General features: G+C 41.7%; 2 protein-coding genes across 2 annotated transcripts; both read right to left on the bottom strand.

Annotated features, from left to right (window-relative positions):
• Positions 1-4,949: 4,949 nt before the first annotated feature.
• On the bottom strand, positions 4,950-11,183 carry tgm5l (transglutaminase 5, like). The gene is made up of 14 exons (XM_083668426.1): positions 11,151-11,183; positions 10,729-10,908; positions 10,273-10,509; positions 9,704-9,822; positions 9,427-9,555; positions 8,907-9,084; positions 8,465-8,600; positions 7,911-8,014; positions 7,468-7,707; positions 7,193-7,255; positions 6,804-7,013; positions 6,449-6,612; positions 6,124-6,260; positions 4,950-5,476 (listed from the first exon to the last, which is right to left on the bottom strand). Exons 1-14 carry the CDS (start codon positions 11,155-11,157, stop codon positions 5,320-5,322), a joined length of 2,061 nt encoding a protein of 686 aa, XP_083524552.1. The 5' UTR covers positions 11,158-11,183; the 3' UTR covers positions 4,950-5,319.
• Positions 11,184-11,910: 727 nt separating this feature from the next.
• Positions 11,911-15,177, bottom strand: pxmp4 (peroxisomal membrane protein 4). Its single transcript, XM_083667909.1, has 4 exons — positions 15,054-15,177; positions 14,606-14,668; positions 14,292-14,490; positions 11,911-13,796 (listed from the first exon to the last, which is right to left on the bottom strand). Exons 1-4 carry the CDS (start codon positions 15,164-15,166, stop codon positions 13,527-13,529), a joined length of 645 nt encoding a protein of 214 aa, XP_083524035.1. The 5' UTR covers positions 15,167-15,177; the 3' UTR covers positions 11,911-13,526.
• Positions 15,178-15,390: the final 213 nt, after the last annotated feature.

Below are 15,390 nucleotides of genomic sequence, written 5' to 3'. Positions count from 1 at the left end.
GTACCGCCCCAGGGGCACGTTTGCCAATAGACAAGCAGGTGAAGCTCTAAATCAGGTTTAATTAGCTGATGAGTAACAAGCGTGGTTGAGAGGTGTGGGAAAGTGAGACTGTCTGTCTTTATATGGTACAAATCACTTGATGCCAAGCACAGAGGATGAGGTAGTAATGATGATCCTTCTAAAGTAAATCATTGGCTTTGGTTGATTAAACAAGCTCAGAGGACTTGTCTTGAACCATCTAAACAGTATAATTGGGTATATTGTCTGGAACATCATTTTTATTCTACAGTACATCATTTCAAGTGCAACATCGGTCACTCTATTTAAAGGTTACAGTGTAGCAGTATCAATTCCCCCCATCTCACCAGTTGCTCTCCTGCAATACTTTGAATGCATAGTGTGGCCTCACCCATATGGAAAATCACTCGCTTTATCTTGCAGAAATAAAACAGTCAGTCCAAACTTGCCCTACAGCTTAAGTACAATACCAGCCATTCTCTGGCTGGTCTCACTGCATATGTCCAGCAACAGTCACTTCATCATGTGTATTGAGTGCATTACAGTCTGACTTTGGTACAGGTTGTATACCAGTCTCTCTCTCAGACCCAGCCGGACAGCCAGCCCAGTACAGGAGCCTACCCCATGCCTAGCTGCAGCCCTGGACTCCCCTCTCAACTCAACACTGTAAATTTATTGACAGCTTTTAAAAATATTTACTGCTCTGCTTCCTCTCCCCGCGGCCCCCAGCCTGTAATCTCCCTCTCCGTTTATTAGATCATTTGTCAAACCCTTGAGGTTTTCTTCTCTCTTCTCTTTTTGTCATCCCCTCCTTCCCTCTGAGAGAGTTATTGTGCAATGGGCCTTGGAGATTAACCCCTTCCCTGCCTCCATCTTTCCTTTTTAAAACTGAATTTACAGCTGATTAGTCACCTGTGAAGTCCAGGCCGCTCGCAGAAGGAAGGCAGCTAAACAAGGCCAGCCAGACACACAGACCCTTATGAGAAACACGTGTTCCCACACAACCCCAGACCCATAGGTCTCAGCATAGACTATAAGAGGGGGCTGGGGTTCAATGGTGAATGCAGTGGAGCAGGTAAGAACATCAAGACACAATGCTGTTTCCAAATGGACCCCTAGTCACCTAGTCCCTACTGCCTAGACACCTAGATAGATCTGAAAGGATAGGATAGATAGGAGAAACAGGTTGATTGCTCCATTTTGCGCTCTGATTGGCTGGGTGGATATGCCGCCATATTGATTACACCTATTCACTGTGATCAAGAGAAATGCCTATAGAGTTGGGGCTGGGGGGGTTGGGGGTTAGGGGCTGTGGGCTGTGGGCTGGGGACTGGGGGCTGGGAGCTGGGTTTCCACGAGGAAAATCTGGCCTGGGGGTCAATTTAGGACTCAGAGAGTGAAATAGAGAGTGAAGTAGTGGTTGGTTTAATCTGGCTTGGGCCTGAGGAGAAATAAACAGAGCGAAGTGGATGACACTCAGGAGACCTGGATGTCCAATAGACTCGTAGACTCACATAGTTGAAATATCCACCGAAACCTCCCAACAACTACACCCAAGATGACTTTCTGGTTCTGGTTCAAGGTTAGCGCTGAGCTCATGCTATAACAGTCTATAGAATCATACTTTCTCTTGTGTGTCTGGGCTGGGCTAAATATGGAAAGAAGGGCTAATTTGCATTCCCTCCTAGAAAACAGGAGATAGAGAGGCAGAGAGAGAGAGAGCGAGGGAGAGACAGAGAGACAGAGAGAGAGATTATTATAAGGTTATTATGGGGTGTTATTAATGAGGTGTATGGTGAGGCGGTGGTTGGCATGGACATGGTGTCTTAAATGCCCGCCAATGTGTGTGTGATTCCCACCACGTGCCCATGGAACACACAGGACAGCCACAGGTATGTCCCCATCGCCATAGGCAACCCCTGGCCCAGCCAACCAGCTGTCAGAAGCTGTCTGCTCTCTCGTCACGCTAACAAGACCTGACCAGACCTCAGCAGACCTCAGCGAGCAGCGAGCTGTTCCACACACACACACACACACACACACACACACACACACACACACACACACCCTTATAATGACACATGGAGATTTTCCCCTTGGATTGGAGAGAGAGAGAGAGAGAGAGAGAGAGAGAGAGAGAGAGAGAGAGAGAGAGAGAGATTCCTGGCCCATAGTCACTATACAGTTGGCATGGCTTTGAAGGGTTTGAGGACCAATGATGAATTGATGAACTGAATAGAAATGAACTGAACTGAGTTGAGCTGATTCAGTTAAAACCAAATGTCACCTGTCATTTACAGCTGTGATGCGACATACAGTAGCCTACTGTAAGAATGGTGATATATATAGGTCCTGGATAGGTATTAGTTGCTGAGTGTGCTGTGCAGACAAAATCTAAATGGTTAACCACATTAATTCTACTTCAGACCAAAAGATTAGAAAAATTAGTCAAGGAGTACTTTTCCAAATGAGGGAATCCAAACTATGTGAGTGTAGCTTTCAAGATCAACAGAGAGGACTAAGGAAAAGAGTGCGGTTGAATATTGCAGGGTTGCGATATTCTTCATTTTGCATAGGCCATGCTTTTCCATGGATACGTTCATTGTTTTTGATGTACATGAATTTATATCTGGCTCGACAAAACCACAAAGAAAGAATTGAATGTGAAGCATCAACTTTAATATAGATTAAATAGTAGAATGATATTATACGTTAAATGTAAGCGCATAAATAAAAATGTTACAGCAGTATCAAATGCTACAATAATATCACATTTAGTGTCTTTAGGTGAATGAAGACTATAGATAACGAGTGCAGGGTAATAAAACAGAGTTTTATAATGTCTCATATTCTCAACAATGTCTGCTCTCAGCATGGAGTCTTTTCATAGCCCATCCTCTGGACTCATATAGAACCATGAAAATACTTTTCAAAAGACCCTTCTGTTAAAGCTCGAGTAGACTGAAGGATCAGTCTGTCCTGTATCATTTCCCTGTCTGCTCTCTGTAGTGAGGTCTGAAAGACCAGGAGAGGAACAGTGTCAGGTTAAGGTTTCTACCGCTGGTAGCTACAGTATGGGGGAGGCTGGACTAGGGTCTGGCTCTACAGGAATCAGTGCCAATACAAACACTGCAATTCCTCCCCAATTAGAAACGCTAAGTGAATTTGACTTGCTGCCCTGACTGCCCTGCCAGGCCTGGTGTGTGATATTATTGCTGCCCTCCTCGCACTCCACTAGCTGGGTCTGATAGTTCCGATAGGTAACATTACAGTTCAAGGCCAGACTAGCCGAGGCCTGATTGTGATGAAGTTTGGAACTGTTGCCACATACGGTATTTGTTGTTATACTGATAGGAAGCTTTTACCACATGCTTACAGGAAAATGACAGTACTTACGTTCATTATTATAAAGGAGGAATGTGGGAAATCCTGTATTGTCCTAAGAGGATTACAAACTGTGTTGCATGATGATAACCGCATATTTAAATATTTTTTGTTAGTATCATAAGTCAGACCTATAGAAACATGCCTTTAGATCTAAATGCTTTGAGTTAAAAGTGATAGATTGCCACTGTGAGGCTCTCAGGTGCTGGTTAGTGTTAGCCTAGCCTGGGGAGTTGCACTGTTTCAGAGAGAGTTTACTAACAGAGAGAGCACTCCATAGCCTAATGAAAATCCATACCTATAAACATTTAGCTGTGTGTGAGAGAGAGGTAATTTAATAAGACACATAACACAATTTCTGAATTACAGGAAGGAGGGCCTAATCGAACCAACAGACATAATGGAACAGGGCTTTTTTTTCTGTTTGTTTGTTTATTTACTATTTTTGCATATCAGAAATAACTATATGGGCATGATGAGCAGAGAATCCCTGGGAATAGTCTTTCTTGCCCTAAATGAAGTCCAAATATATTTTTTCCTGCCTGATTTCACACAGAGGATCAATCACCCAGCCACAGATGTCGACACGGAGGTACCATTCCACAAACTAATGGTCACTCTCGTACGTCCACGTCGATGGTAAACTAATCTGAGGCACAGGAGGCACAGGAAACAGATCCCATTAGAACTCATCCAGCCATCTTCCAAGGAAACTTTCATCTTTGAACCACTCTGACTATTGGCTTTAGAGACAGTGTAATGTCCCTTTACCACTTCTGTGTTTGGGCCTACTGTAGTAATAGATTAGAGGTCAATATCGGCATAAAGGTCTGAGTGAAGCCATTATCAGCATTTTCCCTCAAATGAGTTTGGGAGTTTTGTACCCCATAAGAGACAGCTAGTGACATTATTTACTGAAGCAGCATCAGTGAATGTGTTCGGGAAACACGAGAGGGTAGTTATTTTTTCAGGTTGCACATTTCCTCATTCAAAGTTATAGTTATGCTGTCACCTAGTGGTCAATACTGCTGTAGAAATTATTCTGAACCCAGGCACAGATTTACTGTCATACCATGATTCATTCATCTACATCATCATTCATCTACATTTACATTTACATTTATGGCATTTAGCAGACGTCTTTATCCAAAGCGACTTACAACAAATACATTTGTTTAAGTAAGTGAATCATCTATCCAACAGTCATCATAAGACAAAGTAATATTGTTGTATTGTAATATTGCTATTTTTCTTCTTTTTCTTTTTAATTTTTTTTTAATTTATTAACAGGAGAGAACTTGTACAGGGGGGAAGTGGGGGTGAAGAGGTCTCAAGGGTTGGGGTTAGGGTTAGTACAGGGAGGGTAGTGGGGGTGAAGAGGTCTTAGGAAGGACTGTAAAGATGTAGCCTGAAGAGATGGGTTTTCAATCTACGGTGGAAGATTGATTCATTGATTCATAAACAATAACCAATATTTATTTTTAATAAATTTTATTTTAAATTAATGATAATAATCACAATAATTTAAATCATTATATAGTGCAGTAAACATTAAATGTGTAAACATTCAAATGCATAAGTACATAAACTATTCAAGTAGTAATTACCAATAATACATTTGGTACATCAACAAGTAACATATCAACAAAAACAAAACATAAAATGACATAAAACAACCTAAATTCTAAAACTAAATTCAAACTAATTATGATCATTCTCATCAGCATCCTCAATAGAAATACAACACACACAAAAATGCAGTCAAACAAATCTATTATTAGCACCCATGTTGATTTCGGCATATGAGAGCATAGGCAGCCTTCAAACAGAGAATAAAAAATAATATAAATAATATAATAAAACAATGTCACAAACATAACAGCCCTAACCCTAACCCTAACCCATTCAGATGAGAACCTAAGCAGCCTTGACAGACACCATCTCAAAGCCTCTGATGATTGTTTTAGGTTTGTTCACCAAGGCCAGAGAGGCCTGCATCATCTTGGTCCCCACTGTCCTGGGGGTGAAACTGACACTGTGTTCAACACTGCCCCCTGGCTTCAGGAGGTGGATCCTGCACGAAGAGAGGGACATGGTAATGGGAGATTAGGAATTTGTCTCAATTATGCAATCATTGTAATGTGGTTCGATGTACAGGGCTGGTTGTTCTGGTGAAGCCTTGGATTAGAGGAAATGTAATCTAATGATGCTAGTCTTAAGTATGTTGCATCATAATGAAGTGTAATAGGGAGTGGGACAGGGTGTATTCATGTTTCTGAAAGGTTCTCCTGTCACTATATCACAGATCACTGTAGCACCAGTTTTCATGTACAGTGCAACTACAACCTTGACGATGTGTTTGTCTTACAATGGAATATAAAGAGAATATATCCTATCTTAGAATATACTATACTGTGTGTATTCACAAAACCACTGCCAAGGGTGTGCCACCATGTTATGTCAGTTTACATTAAAGGTCCTGCCCTACATAATTGAAAGACTTGTCACAGTATCATTTATAACTGTGCCACTCCTGTGTATAAACATTCTTTTGTCAACACTCAACAGTGTCAAAATGGATAGCTGAGCAATGTTGTTTGCCACTCCTTGTGCAGATGTTTGTTATATAACTGACTAAGACCTCATAATGAAATATTTGAAACATCAAACAAGGAGTATACAGTACATAAAGAACACTGTATGAAAGACCAGTTTTCTTACCGTGAGTAGACCTTGTCCTCCAGTAATCCAGAACCGGCTACAGTTAAAATCCCACTCACAGGGACCAAGAAGGGGTTGGTGAAGACTATGACAGCTGTGTGCTCCTCATGTTGATGGATGGAGTCTTTGTCTGTGATCTACAGGAGAAAAAGTCATGTTAGTTCAATGTTGATTTGAAGCTTGAGGCACAGTCTGTTTCAGCTTTAACCAACTGTTACCATAATGTCTGTCACAAGAGAGAACTTGTTGTCTGGGGAGTTAACTATGACTGTAAATAAACAACTATAGAGGTGTGTTAAATGAGGTATAGAGATGCCCACAGTACCTGTATGTTGAGCTGAGGGCTGCCGATGTTAAACTCCTCTGAGGCCAGGAGTGTCTCCTGAGTATCCATGTCCTTCAGGACCACCGCCAGGTTCACCATGTCAGCGTCATCTCCTACTGTAGATTCATACCGGGAGTGGGCTATCTGGTGGTTGATCACCTTGGCTGGGGGGAGGGGTCAGAGTGGGGGGGGGGGGGGGGGCAGAGTGAATATCATTATCCAGACACCTACTTTGTCTACTTTGACAAAGTAGAACCATAGAACTGAATAAATCAATAAATACATGATTTCTTTTGAGGTCTGAAAACATCAAACTTTGATTTAGGAGTGAACTATCACTCTTAAGGTTGTTTACCTTCATAGGGTGCGATGCGTATGACATTGTGTGACTCCCAAAAGGTGTCAGAGGGGCTGTGGTTGTACTCCTTGGCCTGAGCGTTGACATGCTCATTCACCACCTTGGGCATGGCGGTCATGTTGGTGACAGTCACAGTGAAGGAGATACTCTCCCCATCTACAGGCACCTTGACCAGGCTCAGAGACACAGACAAACCCTGGGGGGAATCTGGGAGAAACAAACAGGACAGGATCATGACATCAATATTAAAGAGTATTAAGCTACTGTAATGATCCTTTTCTATATTTGATATTCTACATATTTCTATATTTCTATATTCTACATCCAGAAGGATAAGAGAACATAGATATAAATCATATCTACATTTATTAAGTTACATAAGTTACCTCTCCTGTTTATAGATTCTCCTGACAATACAGCACTCCTTGATCTCTGGGATGACGTGGGAGCTGCAAATGGAAGAAAAAAAGATGCGTAACCTAGAATGTTTTGTCTCAAGGAGAACATGTGAGTCAAAAAGGGACACTGAAAGTGGACCTCATTACAGAAATGGACACACATTTCCATGCCTACAAGCTTAGAAATGTATGTCATATATTTACATTTCAACAGTTTGTATACAGTAAAATAGAATAGAATAGAATAGAACAAAATAGAATACCTTTGGTGTATTTGTAGTCTTCTGTGATGTTCTGAGGTATAGGTGATCCTATAGTCTTGGTACAGATAAGGGATCCAACTCTCTTAGTGTCAATAGTGTAACTGACCACTTGGCCCTGGCGTGCAATGATTGTGTGGACATCAGCGTTCACCTCAGCATAGACAAATGGTATGTCATAGTACAGGTCTACACGCTTATCTCTGATGGCCTTTACTGAGGCTGGGCCACAGCAGAACACTCCTAAGAGGAGACAGAGAGACATATCTGAGTTAAAGAACAGAACTAATAGGAACCATACATCTAGTTTCTTTGGTCTTTAATAGTAATGGTCTTTAATAGTATTTGTTTTTGTCAATACAGTACATTGCTCTGGAACTGACTTTCAAATTCATTGAATTCATTCCTATCGAATGTGTACAAGGGATTGTTTTATTTAGACTAACCTCGGCTCTTCTCCTGGGGGGTGGGATCCAGAACCTGCCAGCCGTCCAATCCAGAGCCCAGATCTGGTCGGGTCATCCAACACTCTACCCATACATGGAAGTTCCTGCCATGGAAGACCAATCAGCATGGTTTAGTCAAAAAACTAGTTTGAGTATAGCCTTGATAGAACGATTTGAAATTGACTCTAGTGTACAGCTTTTAATCATATTGTCACTTCAACTGTTTTCTAATGTTTACATATATTTTTTTCACCTGGCTAAATAAAGGATGAATAACAAACGTATCTTTCCCCATGTGGTGATGTTGTGTAGATGTGTAGATATTCTGCTCACAGCAAATAAAGTATGGACCGCACTCCAATTGATAAGCTTTAAATCATAGTTTTAATGCACAGACACGTTTCAGTGTCCATGCATTCAAACTGATGTAATGCTTAGCAATTGGAGTGTTGTCCATGCTGTGATATTCTACAAGGATTCAGCACCCAAACAGTACTTTTGAATGAGATTTCAGTGAGCACATCGTTTCTATAATTCATGGATATTATGCTCACCATATACTGTCTTTACTTTGGGGCAGCTTCTTTCCTGTCTCTGTGTAGTACTCCTCAATCACCAGGTTGCTGTTGGTGTCGTGGGCCGAGTTGAAGTTTGTGACGACACGACACGGAATGCCAAGGACTCGCATTACTATAACCAAAGACGATGGGTTTAAGTGTCTTTGCTAAAACACATACACACACATACAGTACATTACAATTTACGACATACATGAGTATAGGTAGTCATGGAAACAATGATTCATATTATCAAATTTCCAAAATAAATCTCGTCAAAGTAATCCATTTAAACAATGGATGTACTAGGCATAATGGACAGAAACCCAGACCAGGGAGTTTATAATTGAAGATACACAGACAAAAAAGACAAAAACAAATCTTCTTCATTCCCAGTAGTGTGATTTCAGTGTAATCCTCCCCTTCCCTCCTCTCTTACCTGTACACATGACTGCGGCGAAGACCCAGCACTGTCCATACTTGACGGGTCTGTATTGGGACTTGGCCCACAGTTGCAGGATGTCGCCACTGCCTGTCCATTTGGAGGGGGCCACGCCCTGTTTGAAATCACCTGACCAGTTTCCTTGCAAGACCCCCCGGTCATCCTGACTGTTGATCTGGTAGGAGGAAGAGAAAATCAACACCAACTCAGAGAGATACATATCTTATGCAGGCTTTGACACAATGAGATATGACTATTGTACGATGATTCTAGGCTGAGTAGATGTAATTTCGAGTCCTTGATAATTACTACAATGTTTATTGAGTTTCTGAGGGAGTGTATGATGGATCATACAATATGTGCTGCCATACAGTTCAAGCCCCAGCCTGTTTTATGAGCCAGCAGTTCTGGTTTCATTGTGTATTCTCACGTAGAGAAACTGATTAAACCCTCCGATTGTGTGTGGTGTTGTGAGCGAGGAGAGAGAGACAGAGACTGTGTTGAGGCTGTAACTCACCATAGCAGAGACTAGTCTGCTGATGTAGACTGGATCAGAGCGGCGCAGGTAGTCTTTACGCCAGTTGCTTTTGTGCTGAGGACTGACTTGGAGCAGCTGCAGACAGATCTCCAGGATCTCCGGCTCATACTGCAGAATAGAGAGAGAGAGAGAGAGAGAGAGAGAGAGAGAGTGAAACAGAGAGAGAGAGAGAAGTTTAGATGAATTACTTTCAAAGAGAGCAAGAACAAGAGTTTACATTCTAAGATGCTTTGTGTGGAGATTTAGATGAACTCACCTGATCAAATGACCATGGTCTGGACACAGTGTTTTTAGGAGTGCCCATGTATAGCAGACCAGAATCATTCTGGATGTACTCCTCTCTCTGGTCATTAAAGGGAATATACACTGCATCTTCTAAACAGGGGAGAACATAGAGACTTAGCGAGGGCCTTATTTAACGTAGTTGAGACCAGTCTTTGAGAACAAAGTGATTTGGAGATATGGCTACACGAGACTAGGCCTTCTTAGACACAATACTGTATATAATTGATACTCTATTGTTATACTGTACTGACATCAAAGATTTGTATCTATAGATGTAGTAGACATTAATCCTTACCTCTCCACCGCAATAGCAGAGGTATGATTCAAAATAACTGCCCTGCACCACCAAGGTGATTGTGGCACCCGATGCAAGTACTTTGATGAAAGTTGCTTGATTAATGCAGTCAATTATCAGCATTCTTATTTTCATCAACACGATTACCATCTCATCAAGTGTTAACCATAAACTCAGGACACTTTAAGCAGTCTCCATATATGCTACACAGTTGTGAATGTAGGTATTCTGTGGGGTGATCTCACCTTTACAATAGGGATTGCAGAGCAGGATAAAGTCTCCGACCATGTATCCCTTCTGTCCGCTGTGACTGAGCACGTGCAGCTGGAGGCTGTACTTTCCCACGGAGGCGAAGGCAGGGGTTTGGATGTAGATGGAGGGGTTCTGGTGGTTCAGGCCCTCGGGGGAGAAATACGCCCCCCATTGGGAGGATGACCCCCCCTGCTGGGAGAAGGTGACGGGGATGGTGACATAAAGACGACCTGGAGAGGAAAATGAATGAAGATATGACGGTAGAATGAGGTTATTTAGCCAAGGTGCCTTTCAGTCTCAACACATGCTCAGAATGTGGCCCATGTAGGTAAAAGAAAACGAGCCATCAGAATGAAGGGTCTAAAAACAGATGAACTAAGTTTAACATTGATAACGTAATTAACTGACAAAACATGAATAACTTCAACTGTATGAGTATGTCCCAGTACCTAGTAGAGCTTTGAAGATGAATGTGTCTGTCTGAGGGTTGAAGACTCTGCCCCCCAGCAGCAGTTTGACTTTGAAGGGAGCTCCTCTGCGCACCACCAGGCTAGTCGAGGAGAACTCCTGTGTCTGGTGGCTGGCCTGGTTCTGATTCTCCTCCAGGCTGACATACTGGATACTTAATTCTGGAATCACACACACAAAGGCAACACATATAATGTCATATAAAATGACTATGTAAATGTATTCATCTGTGATACTCACATTATATACAGTATCTTTCTCATAGTGATGCTGATAATTAGGTATTCAGTTGAGGATCAGTAGGATCAGTTTGAAATCAAATTGGTTGTTGTTGTTTCTACTAATAGAATAATATAAGAAAGTATACAAAAGTAAAGATAGCATAAGGGCAGACGGGTCTTACCTTCCATTTGTTTTTTGTTCTTCTGTGTGTAAGGTTCACTAAAGTGATCTGAGAGCCCTCTCTATCTCCTCACCTATTTAACCAGTCTTCTCTGTTGCCCTGCCCTCCCTGAGGAATTAAGGAGCGTTGCTGTACTGCCTGGGAGAGAGTAGACCAACCAGTTTCCCCCACCCATGAGCTACATTAATGGCCCCCAGGCGTTGAGCAATAGCAGGTAAATAGTGTAATACGTGGACTATTGCGTAGATCTAACTAACCACATATCCACATCTGTAGAATTTTAGGGGGTTAGCTAGTGCAATAGGCCTGGCGCCAGAACCAACACCTTGGGTGGGCGGGCGGATGGGCTGATGGGGGTGAGGTAGCAAGACGGTGGCTATGAGCAGTTCTAAATAGAAGATAGACATAGTATATGGGCCCACAGTTAATACAAATATGAGATTAAACATTCAAACGCACCCCCGGAATGGGTGGGGGGCAAGACACACGTTTGGGTGGGCTGAGCCCACCCCTGCCCATAGCCACCTTAGGCCTTGTGGTGTAACATCTTGGAAATGTTTTGATCAATGTTTGGATCATTTTCTGCTCATTGCCAGAGGATAATTCACCCAAAGTACAAAATCACATATTCAGTTCCTGAGAGGAGTCTATAGACAAGGACAGACTTTTTTACCAAAAAACTGTGGAAGTCAATGGTACCTGTTCAAACATTTCATGTTTGAAATGTGATAATAATACCTTTATTTGTATAGTGGTTTTCTAAACAAGGTTACAAAGTACTCATTAACAAGAGAAGAGATCATAGAAATACATCAGCGTAAGTACAATTACAAAAAGAAAAATACAACATTCAAATAACACATATTGACAATCAAGCAAGTAATCGAAATCAAATCAAATCATATTTCAAACAACAGACACAGTAATACTTAGACATCTAGATACATTAACAATTAAATGCAAGTTAAAAGAGAGATTTAAAAGAAGAGTTTGCCAGCTTTATGTCTTCAAGCAGGCCATTCCAAAGTCTAGGGGCCCTAATGGCAAAAGCCTGGTCACCTTTAGTTTTCGGTCTAGCCTTTGGAACAGTCAAGTAGAGCCTTGCCTATTGACTCAATCATCTTTGTCAAATTCTATGACAATTACTTGATCTAAATTACTTAGAGATGAATCAGGCATGAACACAATAAATTAGGTAAGGAGGGGCTATCCAGGTGTGGACGATCTACACCTCAATCAGCCACACATGTACACATACACCTGACACATGTCCACCCACGTGTTGGAGCACAGTGTGTGCAGTACATGTGTGAAAAGTTCACATCTAACTACCTCTCCCTCTTTCCAGTGGCGATGGGATCAGAAATGTTCTGCCAAACAGTGGCTCGTGAGTCAGAATGCGGGATTACTTCAAACTGCTTTGTAAACATAATACTTATTGCAGGGTGTCACCAGGTGGTGAAGGATATAAATGTGGCATTTATTAGCATGGCATGTACCCTACCCTTGTTTATAGAAACTGGCACCAACACACAATGTTGGTTATGTTCCAGGGACAGCCCTAGGAGTCACTCAGAGCTACTCTGTATCATTATTTTATCATCCTGTCAATGTGAGCAAATAATGCACGCATGGCTAAAAGGCAGACGTCAAACTGTTCAATAACATTGCCAAATGAGTAAGCTCTACCTGGGAACTCATGAATAACTACATTGGAAAATATATTCAGTATTTCATTAACCTATTTTCAACACTTGAGTCATGCAACCTGTCAGTTGAATAGCCCTTTGTAATAACATGTTTAGAATTACAAGCAAACTATGTTTAATGAGGCCAAACATAAGAGAATAAAATTACCAAAATTAATTAATTTCAGTTAATAGGCTATGGTGATTCTTATTCCTTTGTGCTACATTATGGAAAAAAAAAACATGGCCAAACTATTACATTTTAGTTTGCCTAATCAATTGCATACTGTGCTGTGGCTTCAGAATGAAGTGATTACTGGAAAACATGACACTATTAATCTAGAGTGTTAGGTGTATTGAGCTTGATTATAGGTAGAGCCACAGATATCATAATCAAATCCATATGTTCTTATAATTATGTGGGTAGAACACAGTCTAGAGCACAGCAATGCACTACATCCCATGGTCAGGGAAGGCAAATCCCTAACATTGTTGATTCCCATACAGTACATCTATGAGGACATAAGTCATTTATCAAAGCAGACATTCAAGAAAGAAATATACACTTAGGCTTAAAATCACTGGTGATTAATTTTCAATATGATAAATAGCCAGGTCCATATTAGTTTCACTTCAGTTCTTGGCCTTAATCAGCTTCACTTCTGAGTGACAGTCCTAGACTTTATCTTTAACTCTGAGCTCCAGTCCTTGGTTTGTTATAGATGAGGAAGTCTGAGATGTCATGCCACATGTTGCTGTCGTGGTACAGGTAGTTCATGGAGGACTGGAGTGAGGGCTGGAGGGTGTGGGGGTGGTACTCAAACAGCCACAGTACGATGCCCCACACAAGGGTGGCAAACAGGGGGAAGGGGTCTTGTCTGGGCTGGGGGATGATGCCTTTCTCCACAGCCAGACGGGACAGGGCAAACAGGATCCTAGACAGCAGGTACATGTTGATCTAGTAGAGACAAAGACAACAGCAGAGAAATCGTGTTAACTCAGCAGGTTAAATGTCCTGATAATGTAGGTCCTTATATATATATAAAATATATAGTAAATAAATGATTGTATTGTATACATATCAGACTACTATGATTGTACGCACTATGCAGTAAGTTCAATTTTCAGTTCAATTTTCAATAAATATATGTAGAGTATTGCCATATGTATTGTATGGCAATGTATCGCAATAGTCTTGGATCGTGACCCATGTAACGTGATAGGTATCGTATTGTGAGGTCCTTGCCAATACCCAGCCCTACCTATAAGGAGTTGATGGGTTAAAGCAACATGGTGACAGCCTTTCAAACCCTTTCACTGGTCAGTGGTAAGTATGAGCAAATAGCAGAGGGGGACAATGTAGATGTGATCTGCAGGGCAGCCCTATAGGCACAAGCACAGTGAATTGTGTTATATTAAGCAGTCCCTCTACGTAACCACCTAGTCCATTTACCTGGCTATTGATGTTGTTGTTTTCTCCGAAGACCAACCAGCCTCCTAGACAGGCAGCCAGGAAGGACTGAGACTGGAGACTCTTGCCCTGTATCCTCTCCTGTAGGGCCTGCAGTCCTTTATAGGTGAAGACAAAGTAGGCCAGGTTCCGGGAGTGGGTGTATGTGGCCTGGGCTATGGCCCTCAACTTGTCCCTCAGACTGGAGGCAGAGAAGGGAAAGAGAGGGAAGGAAAGAGAGGCAGAGGGAGAACATTAGCTTATAAAAATGCAACAGTTAAGTAAGGGATTTTGTACAAAGCTTGGCTAGCTCTCACCTTCCACTTCTGAACAGAAATGTCATCACAAGAGCATGGGGTGCTCTGATCTTTGCTCCATATCTAAAAATGAGAAACAAGGAACAATGTTAGTGATTAAGTCAACGAGTTAAGATGTGTACAATATGGCTAGCCAATTCAGTGAGTTGTGAGCAAGGTCAAATCAAGTTGAAAACAATAGCTAGCAAACCAGCCAATGACTGTCAAATCATCCTCATTCAGCTGCCCTTCTGTGAGTGATTAGCTAGCTAGCAACTAGCTTCATTCAACTTTGCACAGCTATCAGACTCAGTGCCAGGCATACACTAAGCAACAAGACAACATGTTTTCAACTAATAGGGGAGCTGTCAAGCAAGCAGAATTCGCTCCAAAATAGCTAGCTAACGTTAGCTAACTAGCTGGCAAAGTGTTTAGCTAGATAAGCAAGGAAAGACAGTCACAAACTCACACAGCTCCATTTCGAAATCCTTTGACAACTGCAAGTGCAGCTTTATATTTCTCTTGCTGCAGCAGATTATTGATAGTGTATAGCAGAGTTTTTATCAGATCTGGACCTGCCATGTTTAGAAGCTGCTGAGGGGACTCAAATAGCTGTTGCACTAGGTATTTTAGTACGGCGCAAAATTCTGCCGTTGAGAGAAAAGGTCCCATCATAAATGTTCCTTACTCTGGGACCACTATAGGTTACGACCACCACTCAAATCACATTTTCTATTCAATCGTGTGTTATTTGAGAGACTCAAGAATCAACTAATTTAAAAGAACAAAAAAAAGAGATACCAATA

Source organism: Argentina silus (genome assembly GCF_951799395.1).
Source record: "Argentina silus genome assembly, chromosome: 4".
NCBI classification, from domain to species: domain Eukaryota; kingdom Metazoa; phylum Chordata; class Actinopteri; order Argentiniformes; family Argentinidae; genus Argentina; species Argentina silus.
This window is presented reverse-complemented; position numbering and strand designations above follow the sequence as displayed.